The 22,586-nt window shown below is 35.8% G+C and overlaps 1 protein-coding gene across 1 annotated transcript in view; it reads left to right on the plus strand.

Moving 5' to 3' along the window:
* Positions 1 to 22,586, plus strand: part of UNC13C (unc-13 homolog C) — a 123,334-nt gene that overhangs the window by 50,126 nt on the left and 50,622 nt on the right. Inside the window, 5 exon segments of the mRNA XM_057372082.1 lie at positions 3,414 to 3,564; positions 5,953 to 6,021; positions 7,281 to 7,370; positions 8,155 to 8,283; positions 16,748 to 16,881. Coding sequence (XP_057228065.1) covers positions 3,414 to 3,564; positions 5,953 to 6,021; positions 7,281 to 7,370; positions 8,155 to 8,283; positions 16,748 to 16,881 — 573 coding nt within the window.

Consider the following 22,586-nt stretch of genomic DNA (forward strand, 5'->3'; position numbering starts at 1 on the left):
CAGCCCAGAAGATATCACATAGGTGGTTTCCTGTCTGCTCTGGTCATTGTCTCCAGTGACACCTTTCTCACTAAATGTAGAAAGAGAATGAAATCTCGTGTGATTACACCTGTTGCTGGAGATAGAAGCATCTCCACATTTTTATGAGAATAAATTTAGTTTTTCCCTAAAGATGCTGATTTAGAAGGGGTGTCTTACTCTCAAAATACAGATTACAACTGCACAGTTCCTGAGCAAGGAAATYTGCTTTAAGTTACCAGATGAGGAATTCATGTCAATAGAAAAACAGCCATCAACCTAAACCAAAATACAACAAAAAGACTGCTTGTGCTGCCGTAATTGCAGCTCTTTGAAGTCTTGACTGAATAGGTTACATAATCCACTCTTCTTTCTTATGATTATTTTATTCCTCCACTTCTCGTGGAGTCTGTATTTGGAATAGCAAGACAATTACAGCCCTTCTTACATGGTTCAGATGAGATTCATTTTTTTTTTTTTGTGATGGATAGCAGCCAGATAGACACTGTTAGACAGTGTTATGTCTAACTCCCAGAAGTACAAGTGTAGATGTGTGAGACGATAGAAAAGAAAGTAGTTCTCAAAACATGAAAAAAAAAAGTAGAAAAGTATCTCCGTGATCCAGCTGGTCTTTATTTTGATAATATGGTGATATGATGGTAATCATGTCACCTTATCATCAAAATGTAATGTGTGGTGATTGATGGAAATTTATGCTGCAAATTCAATGTCTCAAAGGAATCATACTGGAACTTTATTTTCCTATGTTTATTAAGCCACTACTCTGCAATCAAGGAAAAGGAACTTTTTCCTCTCATTCATCTTTCAGCATAATTTATTTCTCTTTAGAAGGCAAAAAAGYGAGCACATATTGAAACAGTGTTTGACTAGACCCTGAAATTGCATATAATATCAGCAACCTGAATTTACTGTGTAATAGAGTCAAATGCAATAAAAGCTCTATTAAGATCTTTACTTCTTACTGGCAAGAGTCACCACAGGTAGAACCTAATGATTCTCAATCAGCAGCATAGCTCTCATTCCAGCAGGTTAATGGGTACTAACTATGTCATCTTGTTCTCCTGCTAGTTTTAAATTAATGCGGCAGTGTTGCAAACAGCACRCAAATTGCCCATTAAACAAATTTTTTATTGATAGCATTTGCTTACTGATAAGTACAGCTCATCAATTAGACTTTTTTCTTTGCTAATTCACASTAGCAGAATTATTGGAAGAATCCCAGGCACTGCATGTTGGTCAGGAAATTGCATAGTAAGAAAGTTGGAGCAAGAAGGCCTGTTTTCAGATACAACCATAGCTTAAGCAGTGCAATATTGCTCTCAAATGTGTGAGATTTAACAATGGTTGCTGTGACACCATGTTCCCACTGAAATTGTTAATAATTCATGCTATTGGCTGCTGTTTTCAAGGACCTGTAAAAAAAAGGACTGGGGTTTACTTCGATTTATTCATTTTAGCAAGCAGAAGGAAGCCAGGTAGCTTGCAGGTGGCTGATAACCTGAGTTCTCAGCACTCTCAGTCATGACCCATATTGTACACTTGATAGGTTCCGTGAACATTAGAGATTTTAATTAAATGAAGGAGAGAAACATAAATCTGTCACAGATGCTGTATCATAATTTTCACTAACCACATTACAGGTGAAACAATGCAGTGATACAATAAGGACATAAATTATACCAACAGATTTAAATTTTCCTCATGACAAAGTGGTACAATTTGGGTCTATTATCAAGAGAATAACTCTGTGCAGGACATAAGTGTAGTTTACTGTAAAATGGTCAGAAGAACCTGCAGAAGAATTATTGATTTTGTTGTCMATTTTTTGAAAACTGGTTCTGATCAATCCTACGTATATTTCTCAAACTTATTCATAGATAAGGAGGTATTTCTATTAGCTTTAAATGTTATATTTATTGGTGAGAACCACCAATCATCAGTATTTTATTTTAATACAAAGGAAAGTATTATTCTTCTACTTGGCAGAGAYGTGATATATACTGAAGGATTTTTCTAAGGGGTAGAGAACTGTGTTGTTCTTTTGTTGAATTCACACTGCTGTGTTCAAAAGCACTTCTTGAAAATACTGGCAMTGAATCAAAGGTTTTGTAATACTATTCCATGAGCATATAGCAGGAATAGTGGGTTCTAGTCTTGGCCCATGTGATTGGTTTGCTGTTTGTAGTTTTGAGCAGTTTCTCTCAGTTACGTGAAATGCAGATAGTAACRCTTCATGATTGCCCCTACAAGAAAATGATCTTGAATGATATCTTGAAAGATGATTTGGGCAGTGACAGCCACTATGGGTACTTGGCTTAAGTTCAGCAGGATGGAGTTCAGTTGTACCTTGCGTTAATTATTTTCTTGGAAGGACATAGGTGCCCATGTGGTTCAGGCCCAGCACACTGCTCTGCCTTATGCTCCTGAGGAGAAACAGGAGAGAGGAGCCAGAGACTCCAGCTAAGAGAAGCATGTAGCCAAATCAGGAACTTCAGTCACACAGAGAGTGACTGGAGTTTCTTCATTCTCTTCTGTTTGACTGTATACCCATTTTCACTATCTTTCCTACCTAATCCCTCTCATTCCCCTTCCTATTTGTGTGCATTTAGTCTTTACCCTTTGTTTCCCACCCAGTGCTGCCTAACTATAGATCTTGAAATTAGGAATTTATGTTTTCAATGATGATATTCATTCTACTCGTGTCAGACCTTTCTTTCATCTTGTACCTCTCACGTTTTGTGTTATAAACTCTTTGTATGCTACCAGCAGGCATCTCCTGTTGCATTAAACAAGTGCTGCTATGTTGTACCTCTGGTTTTGGCTGCTTCTGGTTTAACAAACCAAATTACCTGCATTTTACTGGCCTGGATCAAAGTGGAGCAGTTTCAGTTRTGACCTAAATCAAACCAAGGTGAACCCAGAAGCTGCTTGGTGCCTCACCTTTCATGGATAATGTAGTCTAAAATAAAAACCACCCTGAAATGCTGGTTTGAATCTTTTTGCTAGCAACCATCAAATCTCTTTCCACTATAGACCTCTTTATGACTTTCTATGATGAGGAACTTGAGTTTGATTTTTAGGTTTTCTTTAATAATGAATGTTTTGCTTAATAGCAATTAAAGTAGTTGTCATGTTTTTGTGTTTAGGATTAACAGAATAAGAACTGAATGTGATCTAATGTGGTCAGTTTGAAAACATCAGTGTGCAACAAGTGGAAATTATATCCAACATGTCTGGATTTTCCTCATATGTATCTGCACAATTTTCCATGAGGTAGTTTGAAAGTCACATCACTGGAGTTTAAAAGAAAATTWTGGTGAGAGAAGAAGCCTATTCCTTGCCATCTGTAATAACTGCTGATTGTTTGATTGCAGGCACTTTTCCTGTCTATCTTCTAAATACATGTGCCCTGGTGTTCCAGCAGTTATGAGTACATTGTTGGCCAATATAAATGCTTTCTATGCTCATACAACAGCAGCAACCAATGTATCTGCCTCAGATCGCTTTGCTGCTACTAACTTTGGGGTAAGTAAATTGTCTCTTTTAATAGTGTTCTTATCCTCTTCTTCTTTTTTTCTTCTAGTATATTCCATGTTAATTTCTACATTCAATTTTTTAATTGCTTGTTTTACAGAATAAGGGTTGTTAGCTTTTGARTATTTTACCCTGAGTATTTAAAATCAATCATTATAAAAGCCAGAGGAGATGCTGTTTAGCTCTTGTAAGGCGTTGAGGGTAGAAAGCACTGGCACACATTCATAGTACTGAAATCTCCAACAAYAGGTTTTTGTTTTATTGCAGTGGGGCTTGCAAACTGCTAGCTGCATTAGACTAAGGGTTGGATGCAATTTCTTTCTTGGGCTGTGTCAACAGTGAATTCACATTAACCTAATGGATGTAGCYGTAAATGCTGCTCTTCTCACAAGAATCCATAATGATGGACTCTCTTGTTTTTGCTGAATTTTTTGCTGGTGCATTGTCCAAGTCTGTATTTGGGTATCAGGAATTTTAGGAGGAATACTAGCATTTCAGGATGTGGTAATACTTCTTTAGTTATTGCTAACTTTTCTTCTCTGGATGAGTATCTCACAACATGGACTTCCTAGACTTTGAACTTGCTAATAAATAAAGATACATYCACTCTTTGTTCTGATTTCTTCACCTACTCTCACTGCAAATTGAGAGCAAGAAAGCAGAGCCATAATTCAAGAGGTTGCCTTCAGAACTGTGGTATTACWCAATACAGAGAGAGAGTATAAAGGCGATCTCACACTGAAAAATGTATTTATTCCTCCCTCTTTTTTTTCTTTTATTGATAGGATTTTTATTTGTAGGGCTGATATCAAAGGTATATTTGATATAAAATTTTTCATAAAATATCTTTTATTTATATGAAATAAAATTTTAATCATAATTAAAATTTATTAAATTTAGATTAACATTTCTGATTTTATTTGAAGTAGTGTTAGAGGCACTAGTACTCTTCTCCAGTATTAAAATAAGAGGCATTATGAATTCTAGATTTTCAAGACAAAATTATGAAATTATACATTTGGATGAGTAAACCAAGAATTACTTAATATCTTTGTTGAAACAAGCGTGCTCTTTCAGTGTTCACGCTTTTTAGACCTTTGAGTTTTTGATGCAGCTTTTGAAATTTAGAATGGTTTTGCTGGGTTTTTTATCCTTTTTTTCCATTTTTCTAATGATCAGAACTAGTTTTGTCCTCAGATTGGGCAGAGATTAAGTCCTTGCTGTGATGTTAATGCTTGTTTGCCTTTGACGCAATTCCAATCCAATTCATAGTTCAACAGATGGGTGGAAAAAGAGTAGTAGGCATCRCTAATACAGATTTGGAGCTCTTTTTTCAAACAATTGACTTATAGGCAAAATACTAGATTATWCTTCTCTCCTGGGTCAAAAGGCATTTGTTAGTGAATAGCTGCACATCATTCATTAAAAAGAACATCTCAAACACAAGTCCTCAGGCTACAGCTGGGAATGATTTGGCTGACTGAATATTTCAGTGCAGATTTATAACACGACAAAAAAGTTCTCTTTTGATTGATCCCTTAAGGGAACTGTGCCAAATTAGTGGGGTTTGGTATAGGTTAGTACTCCACTGATGAGAAACAGTGCACAAAGACTCTGTTTTCAAATTACTGATCATCACATTTAAGGGATGGCACAGATACAATCCTGAGAGCTTTCAGCTCCAGCTGTTTCCAGAAGTCTGCCACATTCACATAGGCTGAGAAGATTTCTGCACCATTTTGTGCAGTGGACTATGGAATATGTTCTAATATGGTAATTAGAAACTCTCATTAGTATTGCTTGAGAATGGCAYAACTCAGCTGGAATTCTCATGGCAAAATACTTTCACTGCTCCTTCATCTATCAAGATAACAAGTTAATCTTCACATTTGAAAGGAAAAAGGAATAATTCCATAGTATTAGTAGTAATTATTCCTACAAAAGCCACTGTTTCAGAAGTATAATTTTCTGTCATACTTTTGCACCAATTTCTGTTGTAAATGAGCATCATTTCTTATGTATTAAAGGGAGGGGAAGGTGCTTTCTTSAAGATTTTAATCAATTATAAGGGAATTATGAGACAGGAAAATGTTACATTGCAAAATCTTTGTGATCTCACTAATGTATTCCATAGCTGCCTAGTGTTTAATGCACACTAGGTAAATTACAATGTAGGATAGAAAGAGAAATAAAGTGAAAGAAGATGCATTGCCTGGCCTTGAARCACAGATATTTCAAACTATCACTTGTATATGAAATAATGGAAAACAATATTATTATTTTCAAATATATTATGAGTGGAAAGAAGCATTCTAAAACCCCAGAAATTACAGGAGCCTGCAAATTCTAGTCCAATATATTCTTGTTTTCTTTTTACAGAGAGAAAAGTTCATAAAGCTGCTGGATCAATTGCACAATTCTCTGAGGATTGATTTATCTAAATACAGGGTATGTACAACATTCTATCTRGAGTCAACATGAGACCCCAAATCCTTTAGAACAAAATTATACAGAATTTAAGCTGTTTATATTTTTCCAATTTGACAGAAAGAAAAAACTTGGTATTTTCTTTCCAAAAGCTAAGAATGGGTCAAAGGATAAGCACATATTCAAGGAGAATAGTATTCAACAACTTTAGTTAAATTGGTCTATAACTAGTCTCAAGTTGATTAAGTTAATTCATCTGGGAATTACCTGAGTCAGCAAAGGGCAATTGCATTTATTCTGAGAGACTGACATCTTTGCTAAAACTTGCATGCTGAGATCCTAGCAATGCTGGAAGAATCTTGTCTCCTTGTTTTCCCAWGTGGTAGGAATTCCAGTTGCATTTCTGCCTCATGGAATCTCTTTCTGCTGAGGTGAGCTCCAAAGCCAGTCTTTCAGGAAAGGCTGCACTGCATACCTGCCAGTTATCATCTGGTTCTGAGCTCCTTCTCCAGTCCACTGGATCAGGAAACTTTTGGACAATACCTAAGTTAGGGCTTCATCACCTGTGGCTCTCATTTCAGCTTCTAGGAATGGCAGCCTCCAAGTCAGGGATTTCTCTGTTCACCTGGCCTGCTCTCTAAAACTGGAGGAGAAACGTAGTCACAGTTGCACAAACTTAGTTTTTAAGACCTTATCCTTTGTGCAGCAGATATGTTCACCCTAAGATCTCTTAATAGGAAGAATGCTATCCAGATAGTATGGTAGAATGAGACTGATGATTCATTAGTAGGAAGTTATTTAAATATCAACATTTTGTATCAGTCTGTTAACGCAGAGATCATAGCAAAAATTTAATATATTATTTATACATTGAGCTTACTACCGTATTTATGCCTRCAAGTGATGCATGTGCCATGTAAAATCCATAAGTTATTTTCATTAGGAACAGTTTCCAGACATTTGTAATATTTTTTACTCCTATTGTGATAATTCCAAAACATGAATAAAAACTTTTTTTTTCTATTTTTTATTCATGTTTTGGAAATATCACAGTATTTTAAATCATTCATATTACAAATGCAGGAGCATCATCAGTGTTCCTACTCATGACCAAGGGATACTCATCATTAACTCCCTCACAGGCAGAATTCGGGTAACATGAACATCTCTAATCCTTCCAAACAGTACCTAATGTTTTCTCAGAGGGTTTTTAATTAGTTGTTCAAAGATTTTACCTGTAATTCAAATTATGCATTATTCCTCTTTCCCTCATTTACCAGGATAATTTTCCTGCCAGTAATTCTGAAAGACTCCAAGATCTGAAATCAACTGTGGACCTGCTCACCAGCATAACATTTTTTCGGATGAAGGTATTGTCCTTTACTTGCCCAAATAAATTTCCTGAAGAAAACAAAAAATTTACTTTTTTAAATATTTTGAAGTCGTCACATAAAGCTAACTCAGCCAGACTCCTTAGGAGTCATGAGGGATAATGTTTTCCTACTAATATAATAAAATCACAAGTCAAACAGTGAAATACGTCTGATAACTATTTGTCTTAATCACTCCGAAGGTTGATATCAAGTCAAACATGGAAGTATTTTTGGAATGGAATTATGCACATTTCTATTTCTGAATGAAGAAAAACACAAAACAACCTTTGTCATATAGCATGCAATTTCATTGCATTAGGGACTACATGAAGAGAACTAAAATAATCCATTAAATTAAAGTTTGAATTAATGTATCCTGAAATGGAGTAGAAAGATGAACCCTTCATTTAAAAAGAAAAAACCTACTATTTGGCTGATATTCTTATTCAAAGGAAAGTACATAATTATATGGTTTCATTATTTCCTAAATAATCAAAAAAATTCTAAGATGTAATGATGTAAACCCTTAGGCACACCTGCCTCTTTCATCATCTAAATAATTTAATTCAAATAAAGCTTATTGATAAAATCTTCTTGTTTAAGCATGTGTTTTACTAAGTTCTATTAACTAAGACCACCTTAGTTCAGCATAATTTTAATTATTTTTATCATTGCTTTATATCAATACTTTTCATCCTGTATTACAGAGCTACATTCAACACTTGGATTTTTTGTGCGCAGTCTAATTCTGACATTCTGCCATTTATGAAATACTTTTTAGGTCCTGGAATTGCAGAGCCCACCTCGAGCCAGTACTGTGGTGAAAGACTGTGTAAGAGCCTGCTTGGACTCAACTTATAAATACATTTTTGATAATTGCTATGATCTCTATTCCCAGTTAGTGGATCAGGTAAGGTCAATGTGAATTTGTTTTGTGCTGTTGCTCATTCATTATTGTTAGTTTGCCTTAAGTACATAGAAAGCCTTCCAGTTCTCCTTCATATCAAAGCACTCTGATTTTCATTTTATTTATGCATAAAAGAGGAATACACCATAAATATACCCCCACACAGCTATGAAGTCTAAAATTATTAACAAGATGAATTTCAAAATGGACTTTTAAACTCATAACATAATCATCACGTTGGACACAACTGCAAAATTGTGCAGTGGTTTTAATGAAGATGACATTTGATTGATTACTATTCATTTAAGATCTGTAACAGGGAAATAGCAATTCAAAATCTAATATTTCACTTCTGTAGTTTAGACAAAAAAAGTATTTTAATTCGCCGAAAATTAGATAGTCTTTCCATCCTTATATTTTAGCACCCATGATGCATACTTAGATCTAAGCTTTAGTAATTGCTTTAAGAAAGCAGAGGATAATTCTGAAACATTTCTTAATATTAGTCTGTCAGATTGAACTGTCAATCATCTGTTGTGTTCCAAATGTCATGCAAAATCCTTGAGAATGTTGTTTATTTTTTCATATTATATGGTCATTCTATAATTAATGTTAGAATGAAGTACTGTCTTGAAGTATCATTGCTTTGTCACATTACCTCCTGAACCTTGTAGTTGCTGATGGATGGTATACAGAAAATATGGGAATTCTGTGACTATTCTAGGCTTAATTCTTTGGCAAATGCACTTTTTTTGCAGAGGATATAATTAATAAAAGCATTCATACTAATTATATAAGGCATCAAATTTCATTTGAAAGTACATTTCACTCAAATCCAGAATATGAATTCGTGTATTTCAGGAAGGCTGGTATTTGCTCTATATTCAACATTTCTGAGATGAGAATTTATTTTCTGACTTTGGATTCCTGTTATGTGAGGAACCTTAACTATAGCATTGAATGTAAGAATTTCTCACCAGCACCAATAAGCCCTCCCCACTTAGTGCTGATGTATATTTATCCTACAACAGATTATACTGTAAGCTGAGTAGGAGTATAAATTAGTGGAAGGAGCAGCTTCAGGCATCACATCTAACTACGTCATAAACTGTTCTGTTTTCTTGCTAATGTTTACTCTGCAGCAATTTGATCTTGTCTGTTAAATATAATATGAAGTGCTGCTACACTGGGTGTTACATAAGTCTGCAGTTTATCAGCAGATTCTAGTCTTAAGTAAACAGCTAAAAGTGATGAAGTCCTACCTCTGCAAAGCATTGTGACAACTGCAAAAGCGTATCTGTATTCAAAAAATTCACAAGTTTTTTATGTGAATCCATATTGACACTAAGCCTGTCTATTTCAAAAAATTATTTTAACTGCAGCGATATTACAGCCTTTCTGCTTGGTAGGTAATGTAAAACATGCCTAAGTGATGGTTCTCTCCAAATTACATTTCTGGCAGAACAGGCAATGTTGTCAATATACTTTTCTCTCACTCGACTCTACTTAATAGTGGAGAAATAAAAGGTACTGAAATTTTAAAAATCCACAAGTATTCACTCAGTTGGAAAACTGAGTTAACTGCATTCCACTGTATTTCTGTGCCTCTTGAATTCTGTTTTGCAAGACTTCCTGCAGGGGCAGTTTTATGTGGAAACTTTGAGCAGGTAATTGTCTGTACAGTTAAAATCACTAAGCAGTGCAAGAAACTTCAGTGAAGAGTGTCAAGAGCATAATTTAAAATAAATAGATTGCATTCAAAATAATTTATTTCCAAYAGCAAATCACATCAACAATGAAACAAAAAAATCAAAAACCAATCACTTATAATCTTAATGCCAGATTGTAGAACTTTGTTTCACAGAAGGTGGGAGACAATTCTGAGAATTATGACTAGTCTAGCATTAATAGACATGAGTAAAATTAATTCAAAAGGCCACCAAAAATCTGTATCAACTCTTGAGTTGTGCAAGGAGACTGTTGAGCATTATCCTCTTATAGTTTCCTATCAATATATCCAAGAGTGTGTTTGGTTTAAGGAACACYAAGGTTCCCTTATCTCCGCTCTCCTCCCCCTAGAGGAAGGAAAGGAGCTCATCCCAGTGTGGTGCTACAGCACAGGAGATTCACGTTTTAGCTGCACAGCTGAGCTGTGAGTATGAGAACCGAAATCGATGAACCCCAAAGCAACAAGAAATGGTTCTTATGTAGGTCACCACCTGCTCTCACTCAGGGGAAGGGCTGGCAGCTRCTCCTGCTGGGGCCCTGCACACTCACCGTGTATCTGTGTGGAACTCGTGCCTTCTGCAGTTCTTTTGGCTGCAACCTAAAATTCTCGGAGATGCCTGCCACAGTATTTCTAGAAAATATGCTTCAAGTCTGAATGTGTGGGATTGTTTAAGTTTGGGATGAAAATAGAGCACTGACTGATAAATTTGAGGGTGCTCAAGCTGGAGGTTTTGGAAATTTGCCACCATAAATGCAACAAGTAAATCACAAAATATGCTCAGCAGTYTCCATTTCCTCATTTTATTGCTCTCTACCTTAGTGGCAGACRGACAATCACTGTTAAGAAGCTAATGTCTTGCAGCAAAATACCACCCCTGAGGATATTTCCTGGGGKGAAGCATTGCAAATGCTAGCGGTATGCAAAAATGTCATACTACAATTCCACACCAGAATACGAAGAGCAGCTGATGACAAAAAACAAGTGACTACTACAGACAGTAAAAAATGTTGGCTTGACAGTCTTACTGACATGTGTATTACTGTCCTCATTACCCGAGACAAAGCCTCTGATGAAGAACTGTCTAGTTCCTTACGCAGCACATGCAGTATTTTCTCTTTTTAATTAAGAGTGATCTGAGTGAAATGCTTAGCTGCCCTATGTTGAATAAAAATGTCTTGGAGAATTAGTTTAGGAAGCACCTTGATAGCTTTCTGGCTCAATTTACAGACATGATCCTGTTTCTATTTTCTTAAGAAAAGAAATATTCAAATCCTGGCTRGTGCTCACAGTGACTGAAGTCGCTTCAGTAATTCCTTTTGCAATCTTCTCCACTGAGTAAAACCAATGAAATGCAGACCATACTCTTCATATTATCTGAAGAGCTCTTGATCAGTACAAGTTATTTCATGACTGATAGCACCAGTATACTGGGAAAAACCTCTGGAATTCTTAATATTTTACACCAGCTCACCAGAACGATACCTGTATTGTACCTTATGTTAGAGACCTTTACTTGAGTCTGTTGCTCAGCTCTACATGTTGTCACAGCACAGCATGGTGCACACCAGGAGGGAGCAAAAAAACAGTTGAATCATTTGAGAGCCAGGTGTCACACAGCTGCAGCAGCACAGTGCTCTGCCCTTGCAATTTATCTCTTGCAGAGCTACAGCACCTTAGGTTGGGTTGATAACATAATAAAATACCCCAGGTGCTGGGAATCAGAGCYGTGGATGAGCACGTGGAGAGGCCTATGCTTTCAGAGCTGCCTCAGTTTTGCTTTACTCAGCTGTGGTTTCCTGGTCATTTTTCCATTTTTGGGGGATTTCGGAGCCCAAGCCACATAGCTGTTTTTGAAGTTGTTTTGTCTCTAGTATAAATAACMAAAAAAAAATTACATTATTAATTTCTAGAAATACTGCAAGAATTGATACATGGCATACGTGATCTGTGATCTTTAAATACGTTCAAAAGCATGAAGTGGGAAATAAAGTGCAGTAGCATAAGCTGTTTATCACAGGGAGTTCTGTTTTTCAGGCATGCACACTTCAGTGTCAAGAAATACTTCTTGTGAGGCACTTTGTTATAATTTCATATTGCTTTAGATGCACTAAAAATGTTCTGACATCTTCAAATGTGGCATGCAGAGGGTACTTGGAGATCTCTCMTTGTGTTGCAGCATTGTGTTTGATGGGCTGTGTGTTAACCACAGTAAYAGAAAAACATTTGGTAAAGTACTTAAGGAAAACAGAAGGATGCATTTTTTGCTGTGCTGTTTCCAACTCCATTCTGAGAATTCTGTATCAGAAAGACCAATTCTTACAGATAAATTACTTCATAGCAGTTTGTTTGAGAACACTGATTGGAAAATCAAAGTGCTTGCAATAAGTGAGGAGATCACTTGGGTCTTCCTCCACCCGTTCCGCTGCAGAAGCAGAGCAGTTTTGGGTAGGTGGAGCAAATCAAAACCACACTATCACTTTTTATGTATCACTTGGCTGGCCACTCCCGAGCAGCTGTGCATGTCCACTGTCCTGAACAGACAGACCAGTTAAACCAGCTCCTGTCACGTGCTAGTCCTYAAAGAAAAAAGCTGAAAATTCTTAATGAGAATTCATCCAAAACAATTCCATTCTGCTTCAGTTGATACTGTAGAATACATTACATATAGTTGCCTGAAGAAGGTATGGATGCCCTGWCCCTGGAAGTGKTCAAGRCCAGGTTGAATGGGACTCRGAGCAGTCTGGTCTAGTGGAAAGTGTCCCTGCCCRTGGCAGGAGGATGGAACRTGATGACCTTTAACATCCCTTCCAACAGATTTTGAATGCATGTCGGCAAGTAGTTTCTGGCTTAGGTTCTCTCAAATAAATTCTGTAAAGCCAAATTTTTTGCATATTAAAAATTATTAAAAATTACATCAAATTCTAAAAATAGACAGGTGTAATATATAGATGTCTATATATATGTATATTTTATATATAGCATATATATTTWTATATATAGCATATTGTATATTCCCTGGTAATTCTACATTAAGTAATAGTATGCAAGTAATTAAGTCGTGTCATAGAAGTAATAAATATGAGCAGTTTAAAATACAGAAGCATTGTTAAAATTAATATTTCATTATCTGAGGCCTGTCTGTAATACTGCCCTCTGTAATGTGCTGATCAAGGCTACTGTGTTGGTTTCCACTCTATCACTATTTATATAGAAAATATTGTATTCTGAAATCTAGCTTGGTGCTTGCAGTAGACAGCAATAAATAACTTTCTGATATAATAAGATTCGATTTATCAAAGTCGCACAGATACTAATGGTATTGATTGCACAGAACATAACAAAAAAAAACAAAAAAAAAAACAAAGCAAACTAGAAAAAGACATTCAGCCTACAATCTGGTAAAATCAGTGTTGAGAGAAGTTGAAAGCTTTCTGTTCCTCCGACCAGCCTGTACAGATTTGTCTCAGGGTAATATAGATGTAGATTTTAATCTTGCTTCACACTGTGCCTGAGATTGCTTTCTCCACTCTCAGCCACTTTTCCAGAGTACAAAATGCTTGCTTGTCAACAGTTTAGCCTTTTTTTTCCATTRAACTCAGAAAACTCTACATTTTATTTTTTTCCTTTAAGAGGATATCAAAATACCAGGAACTGATTTTGGAAGCTYTGTTCTGCATGATCCATTGTTTGCATATGAATTCAGGTGACTAGGAAATTGATAGTAAAAGAAAATTGAGAAAGGCATGATTCAATGCAAATAAAGAATTTATCTCAATTTATATCCTATGAAAATTTGCACTTACGTCTTTCTGATTTTGATGTCTTCTGTGGCAAGAAAAGAGTTGCACATCATRTAGTTTGGATGTTGCATTTGAAAAACTCACAGTGTATCTCCAGTTCTTGCTCCGTTTGTGAATCTGAAGTGGATAATATGACTTTTCTGTAAASATAYTTTTCTTCCAAGCAGTTTGTTACARCTCCAGGGCGGTCYTAAWGACAAGAAGTACCCAAGTCAATTAATATGAGTTAAGAAACATGTATTTTCATGTCTTGTTGTTAAGACATCATCTAATGTTATTGCTGCTTTGATCTGCCAGCAGAAGCCCCTGAGGAATAGCACAGCAGTGCCTTTGGCCAGTCAGTTCTTGAGCTCTTAAGTACAGGATACCCTATAGCATTTCATGGTTCTGTGCATGTGGGCAGCATTACCATCCAGAGATGTTACAGGAGGTCAAGATATTTTAAGTAGCCTCTCCTGTGTGAAAAGGCTTGTGGAAAAGGAATTGATTCTGCTAATTGGCAAACTTCCATTCACACCGGTTTGGAAATRTCTCTTGATTACTGGAAGAACAGTCTGTGATTTCAGCTTGTTCAGTGCTATATCAAACAAAAACAGAACACAGGAAACTTCAGAAAATTATTTCCTTTWAAAGTTAAGAATCACCAATAGCATCTGTTTAATTAATCATTTTGTCATCTTGTTGTATCAAGAATTTCTGTTCATTTTGATCTTTCCAGTTGTATTTTTAATTCTCTTTATTGTTATCATCCTCTACAATAATAAGCAGTATTTAGCTCTCATATATATTCTCACTGTATTTGTGCCAGTGTGGCACTCATTAGGTGTATCRGGTATTTAGTCCATGCTTTTGCACTGACAGTTTCTTTCAAAAAGATGTAACTAGAGAGGAAAAAATCCAGAGTTCAATCAAATTTCCACCGTTGTTCTACCTCATGATAATAGCACTGCACCAAGCCTGCCAGACTGGGGGAAGCATTTGGACAACACTGTCAAACATGCAGTGCGATTGTGGGCATTGCCCTGTGCAGGAAACCACAGTTTGGACTCTGATCCTTGTGGGTCCCTTCCAACTCAGGGTATTCTAKAAKTCTATAATGCTTCTACAAAGGCATCTGTTGCACATAAAGCAAAAAATAATGCTGACAATAATGAGGTAAAAAGAGCTTGAATGATTCTGAGCAGCATTTCTAACACATTAATTGAAATTAGGRTAAAGAATGGAAATAATGACTGGGCACAGACAGAGTATGCACTTTCTTTTCAGGGCATAAAACTACATCTGTAATGTGAGACTATTTTAAAATTGCCTTCTCTGGGATTTTTGAAAAGGTCATATTCATTTTCAAGAGATTTCCAAAGAATTATTGTAGAAAGAACCTCCTTGTGCAACCATTACTTTGTAAATTGGTTACTTTTTCYATCTATATTAAAGAACAGAATTTTGCATCCTGTGATTCACAGTCACAGTCATGAAGAGCTGTCTCAGCTATGTATCACTTGCTGTCAAATACAGCTCTGGGATAAGATGCTGGGCTAAATATGAGGTGACTTTGCCTTCTATAAGTGCCTTTCAGTTGATTTGATTTTAAATATGCACAAGCTTCTGAGAAGAAAAAAAACTGGTGTATTAGACAGATATCTTTGATATAGAAACAAGGCATTTTAATAAAAATATAATGTATACCAGGGAAAGCCCTTGTGGGTGGCGTGAATGTTATAATGTTCTCTTCTGATTTTGAAAGTTCTCACTTTCATTTGCACATACAGTTGTTAATTGTTAATGACACCAGACCCACCATCTCTTGACCTGCTCCYGAGCTTTATTTCTGTTGCTTTAGACACTGAGGTGGTACCCTTTGTTGTTCAGTTGAGTTTGTAACAGTGTGATTAATGATACTTTTCTAAAATATTCTACAGTGGCCACAAAAACAATTTCAATTAAGTGTTGTTGGAATTCCCTTTCAGATCTAAATGTTATTCCTAGATAAAAGTTAATTGAGGTTAAAATAACATTTAATTAATTCACTGTGACACTAATATAGTGTTATGCATATTCAAAAAGATACCAGGTCCATTGAAGTGGTCATACTTGGACTAGAAATGAGAAGTACAGGGAATATATGTTTAAACTTGCAGGATCATAAGCATGTTTAATTTCTGACTTACAACTTGAGACCCCTTTCAATCTCAGGCAGCTGTGTAGAAGAGCATGTGCAGACACATATATGTGTGGCAGAAATTGTGTATGTATGTGTGWGTCCATACAGAACTGAAAATATTTCTTTTCATATTTGGGTCCCTACAATGAATTTAWTTGTTGGACATTGATAAGGAATCTGATCCTTCTCCTAGGCAAAGGGATGCAAAATACTTTGGTCCAGGAAATTGTAGGCCAGGAGTTAATAAAGTCTATCTGTAAATGCACATTTTAATGAAATTAATTATCAAATTCTCAATAAAATAAAGGGAAATTCAACTGCTTCTTCATTTAGACTATGTAGCATAGCAGCTGTTAGGCCAAAAACCTTCAGTGTATAATTCAAAACAAAGCATTAAATACTCCTTAGCATTGATTTTTTTTCAGTCTTTATTGTGTAGGGTATAAAAGTCCTGCCTCAACAGGCAATTTTACCTGYGCTGAGTCTCAGCACAGCAAAGAATTTAATAATGTATCTAATTAAAAGTGTGGGCATGCACTAAAAATCAAGTTTCTATTGATCTTCTTTGCTGAYGTGACAATCTTAGCACTGTCTATGTTTTTTAATATTTGTCCACAGCCAAGTACAGTTTTTCATACATCCTGCTCTGTTGGTTAGCCAGTCTGTCCAAAGTTTCTGAAGATTCTGAATGCATTGCTCTTCCCAAGCAAGTAGTAATCTATAGGGGGAAATCCCATAGTATTTTTTTTCTAATAAAAATATATTCAATTTTAACAGAGTAAAAAACAAGAAGTTCCTAAAGAAGAACAGGGACCAACAACAAAGAATTTGGATTTCTGGGCACAGCTTATTACTCTGATGGTCACCATTATAGATGAAGATAAAACAGCATATACACCCATCTTGAACCAGTAAGTAACTGCTTTCCCTATAAAAATTCAGAATCATGGATTTATTAAAATAAGGAWAAGAAATACACCTGAATTAGAAGCTGTATTTTAAATAGAAGCTATCTGGAGATTTTTACCCAGACTGTAGCATTGACATAGTTTGGTRAAAACTGAGTGCTCTGGTAATGGAAAGAGAATCTTCTGGTTTAGGAATTTTAATGACACATGGTATGTGAGTCATCCCAAAAAGTTAAGAAGCAAATTATTATACAAGAGGGCTAAAGGGATAGAGGGGAAATTTTGGTGAAACAGAGTGAYGGTATTGATGTTATGAGAATGTGTGGGCACACATAGGGTTCAAACCATGCCCAGACTCTTTTAGGTATGATTTTTGGGGATATATTTGTAAAAAAATAATGAACTTCACAAAAAGACTCTTTCCAAATTTATGATTGGCTGGCCAAACTGACTTGAAAATGTATAAAGGGGAGAGCAACGTCCTGGAGATAGAAGTTGACTTCTCAGAATTGAAAATGTAGCAGATGAGGGAGGTACAATCAATAACCAAGGCAAGACAAATAACTTAAGGTTGATACACGAGTAGGAAAGAGAGAAACAATCGATAAACACAGAAAAAGGAGGCGAGATGGGGTTTGAACATGAAATATATAGGAAGAGTGCAAAGAAGCATGTTTCACATATTAAGAGCTGGAGAAACAGACCTTGCACTAATTGAAATGTGACATGATAATRCCCTAGGGAAATGTTTAGCTCTTTTAGCTCTTTGAAGCCATTTTACAGAGAGATTTTAGAAAATCAGGTCTTGGTCTAGCTGTGATGATTTATGCAGAAATTAACATTAAAATCTACATCTGTATTATGTCTAAACAATTAATAAAGGTGTCTGCAGTTGTGTTTAATTGAATGCTTTAAAGGGCAGCAGGAACAATCTGCTTTTTTCCAGACAAAATAGGGTAGATACTGAAAGGCATTCTGTACACTGAGATGTGCTTGTCTATTGAGAAAAGGTACCATTCTATTTATGGTCCCACAGTAAAAGTAACAAAGAAACCTCCTGGTGATAACCAGAAGCTGAACGATATTTCATTGACTTCAGACTTCTTCCTTGAAAGAAATGAAGTATTGTTTCAGTCCTGGATAATAAGCTSTCCTTATTCAATCATCTGTTGCAATGACCTTGTTAAGGATGAAGTTGTTACCCTGTGAAGGAAATAAAACACTTTTCCTGTTTACTCCATTTTCATAACGGAGTGTGCAGTTTCTGCATTAATGAAAACTCAAATTTTTGTCTGAAAGACTGTATAAATAATACACTCATTGTAGAATATCTGATTGAGACAAATACATAYAGGAATTAGGAATTAAACAAGTGTAATTGCAGGTTAATTATCCTAAAAATTGTTCTAGCTGTATTTCTATACAGTTGTGAGGGAGAAAGTAAAGACATAAAGAACACAGTTCTTCTAAGGGGATTCGTAGGTTCCCTAAAGTACAGATGAATGATTGTGTAAGACGTGAAAAGAGAATCTGGAGTGGACGGAATTGGGACAAATTAAGGGAGAGAGCTTGTGTCTCTGACTTCTCTCTCGTTTTTGCTGTTATTTTGTAAGAGAAAGAGTGAACACAGGGAATTACATGTCTTTTAGAAGTAGGAGACATCAGAAGTAAAAGATGAATAGGCTGTGGGTGGAAAAATCTTCAAAAACTGTTCAGAGTTGCTTTGGATACATTTTTTTAAAAGAACAGCTTCTCATAACACAAAAGCAGCATGTAAAAGCTGTTGAGAAAAATGAGACAGCCTCTTCCCCCCTGCTTACCCCAGAAAAGAAAATGGGTTAAAACAGATGAATGGCAAATATGGGTTGAATATATAAGAATACTGCAAAAATAGGACTCCTTATCGGAAATATACGGCCATGAAGTGTCTCAGTGGACTATTCAGCCCTGCATCCATTTGAATCCTATTTTAGAAATTAGGTAAACAAAGATCCCCAGGAGAGTATTCTGATGGAAGTTTTCACAATTGTACAATATTGCTCAGAATTCTACTCCTCAACCCGTTTTGGAAACCCTATTTTTGTATCTACCTTAGAGGCAAAAATTATGCTGTGATGGAGTAGTTTGAACTCTTATCAGATTGTGAATTCAGATGAAGCATGACATGATGGCCTCAGCAAGCATTGCAGCCACTGACAGACCATAGCAGAGCACCCAGTGGRAGTGTGGGGGCAAACTGCAGTTCTTGTATGACATAAGAAACTTGACAAGTTTGAGGGAAAGACATGGTCTGGTATTTAAATCGTGAAATTCACATTCTAATAGTTAAACAATGTAAAACCTGCTTCATAAGCRTATCTAGGACTTCCTGCATTCTAATTATGCATTGTATGTGCTGTGAGACAGGAGAAATTGCTTTCAAAATAAAATATCAATTTTAATAAAAGGAAAATCAAATCAATAATGAAATCATCAACTCAAATATGTTTCTGTATTTTGAAAGCTAGATCTAAACTTTGGGCCTCTGMRCTTCTTTTTTCTTTTTTTTTTGGCACATATATTCAGAACAATCAAGTTGTCATAGTAGTACAAATTTAAGAAACAAGACAGCTCTAGTGGGACTTCTAAATTTATTCTTTACAGATCCTTAAATCTTTGCTATGCAAGGGTCTGTTTTCTCTGTGATCACATTGTGTTCCACAGTGTGGGAAGAACTAATACGTGAAGTCTGCAGGAGCAGATTTCCTCATGCTTCAGGAGATAGGATGTTTAATATCTCTGAAAAGTTAGGAATAGTAACTTGTATTGTAGAAATAGCATAATTGTAACCTACTTGGCAGTGAGTTATAAAACATAGGTCAGTGGAAAAAAATTATGGAAGGAAGTGAAAAAAATTAGAGTATCACTAATTGTACTGTGTCAGCCTTATTTTAGAACATTTCTTTGGTGATGGAAAGTGTCTGATGTGTTTTGTGTCTCGATCCAGTGATAAGCCCCATTATCAATTACACTTTATTCTATGGAAGCATATGAATATCACTTCTTTCATTGAACTTGGGAACACTATCCTGTGCAGCAGAGCTGCTCTCATTCTTTCACAATACCCACTGTCATCTTYTCCTGTAGCAATGTATCCTACACTGAAAGACCAGATCAGTTATATAGACTATATAAAGTGTCTGTCTTGCCCACTATTGTTCCTTCAGGGAAAGKAATGCTACTTTGGTTAAAAATAAAGCTTTGGATAGATGGAGGGTAGAGCACAGATRTGAGAATAAATGAACTTTTTGCTCACAGTTAAATAGAACACATATTTTCCAAAGTCAGAACTTTTCCTCTTAAGGGTTAGTAAAGCAGCAACAGTGGCCAGCACTCCACAGCTGGTGTGATGTAACCTCTTGCTGTATGCACAGCACAAAAATGAATGTATTCACTCCCCAGGAYTGGTGAGATTTAGCACCTGGATGAGATTGAAACCACCGAGTATGGAATATGAGCTATTTTGAGAAAGTGGATCTGAGGTTCAGAGACTGTGATATTCTCACAATGTAGCAGACTGAAGATTTGGAGGCACAAATTAAGAAAAGTTATTTCTAATTGTCATGATGGAATTTTCTGAGTTTGTTTTGAACTAGAGACATGCAGTACTGTCTGGGATAAATACTTTGGGGGGTTATATACTTTTGCTTGTACATTGATTCTTTTTGGGTTTTTTCAAGCTGAGTTCAATTTCATTCMATTGATCTGTGGTTTTATATGTAGCTCTTTGTTAGAAACAGCCAATGAGAACTGYTTTCACTAAATTCTGGCTTAATTAAAATCAATAGAGAGAAGACATTTATAAGTGGCTKTCTTGTGTATGCAATTTGGTATTTTTGGAAATACTTGGATATGATCATGTATGGGGAACATAACTCTTCTGGATAAACTGAGGTTTTATATTGTTCCAAGATGTTGAAATTGGGAAAATGATGGCCTATRGGGCAGAAATACCTGCAGAAAGAGCAAACTAAATGACTGACTGAGCATTCTCCTGGTTGTCCTTTTGCTTCACTGAGAATTGTGAAAATACATGGCTTTTACAAAGATTAGAAAATGTAATGTGTAGAGAGATTTGCATGGGAAATTTCTCTGATATTTTGCTGCTTAGGGATTTAATTCTGAAGTAATTTGAAAGACTCYTTTTACCTAAAAATAAGGTGATAACATACAAATAATGCAAAATACTATGTTCATATAGGTGCTTTAGTATTTGACCTTTGATTATCCCTTCCCTTCAATAAGACAGTGGCTTCTGTTTCCCATTTACCTTTACATGTGGAATGTCTTGTGTGCTTCAGTTGTGCATTAAGCTATGTCAGATTCTYACATACAGTAAAATGCAAGGGTACCTCAGGCAGTTACATAATGTCTACGATAGCTGTGCAGTGCCCATCAGTCTCTGTAAGAAATATTAGAGCTATCATCAATTTTAGATTTCACCTAAGTGAAGCCAGGTGGGATGTGTTGAACCACAGTAATTTAACCAACACTGATAATGGCTGTTGGTGTGTACATGTGCTTTCACAAGTTAGAGTGCATWCACATGAGTATTTATTACTAATCAAACAATGACATTTTTATCAGACCCAGCCTTGCCTTATGGCCACCTTTGCAATATGGTCAAAAGACAGTGTCAATATTAAATCAGCTGTTAAATACTTCCTCAAAGCAAAGTTCAAGTCTGGTGCTAAGAGAGAACTCAGAATGAGCTGGAGGTGAAGAGGTAAAGAAATTAAGACCACTGAARTACATTTCAGCTTTTGAACAGAAATTAATTTTGTGTTAACAGCATTAATACAAAGTTCTTTAATTGACCAGCCATCAGCATCAGGAARGCTCAGTGAACTGAGCTAGCAATTGCTTCCTATTAAAGTAGCAGAGCTAATGAGCTGCTTAAGTACTTYTCTTTTGCAGATATGATCAGGTCAAATATGTCCCTGGAAGGAATATATTACTATATTACTAATATATTATACTGCTACCACTTTAAAGTTGCACATAATTCTCATTCTTTCTATGTCAACAAGACCTTTAAAAATTCTTACATTTTTATAAAAATTATTACAGAATATTTTCTGCATTTGATTARTGCTTTAATAAAAGGTCAAAGTACTTTGGATCAAATTCTCAGGTAGTATAAAATGTAATAAACTTAAGAAAAAGCCACACTGCTCTGTGTATTTCCTTATGAATATATTCCCTTTCCKATGTATTTCTGGTGAACTGTGGATRTATTTGTGTGACTCTTACTGCACCCCTGTGCTATAAACAACTGCTTTACCCCTCTGGGAGGTTCTTCTGTGCTCTACTTTCTGCTCCTCAGCTGCCTGACCTGCCTGGCTCTGCTTCTGTGCCCTGGAAATGGCTCATATTAATGTCAGTCCCATACGTGCATTAAAGACAGCCTTTTATTAAAGACAAATAACTTTTCTTTTAAATGTGACATAAAACACAGAGTCTTTCAGTAAAATTTARGCTTTTGCTAGTTGCTAGCAGTGAAAATGATAACTCAAAGATTAAAGCCTTTCTTTTGCATTGAATAAGCAGCTAGGRTCTATGAAAGTATTGTGTAAAATTATTTAGCTGATAACAGTAGAAGGTATCTAAAAAGGACTGTTTCTCAAAGATAGCAGACGTCTCAAACTAAAATTTTGMATCACAGTCTG

Source organism: Malurus melanocephalus, unplaced genomic scaffold (assembly GCF_030028575.1).
Source record: "Malurus melanocephalus ecotype Western Australia unplaced genomic scaffold, MMel_1.1 scaffold_163, whole genome shotgun sequence".
Lineage (NCBI taxonomy): Eukaryota > Metazoa > Chordata > Aves > Passeriformes > Maluridae > Malurus > Malurus melanocephalus.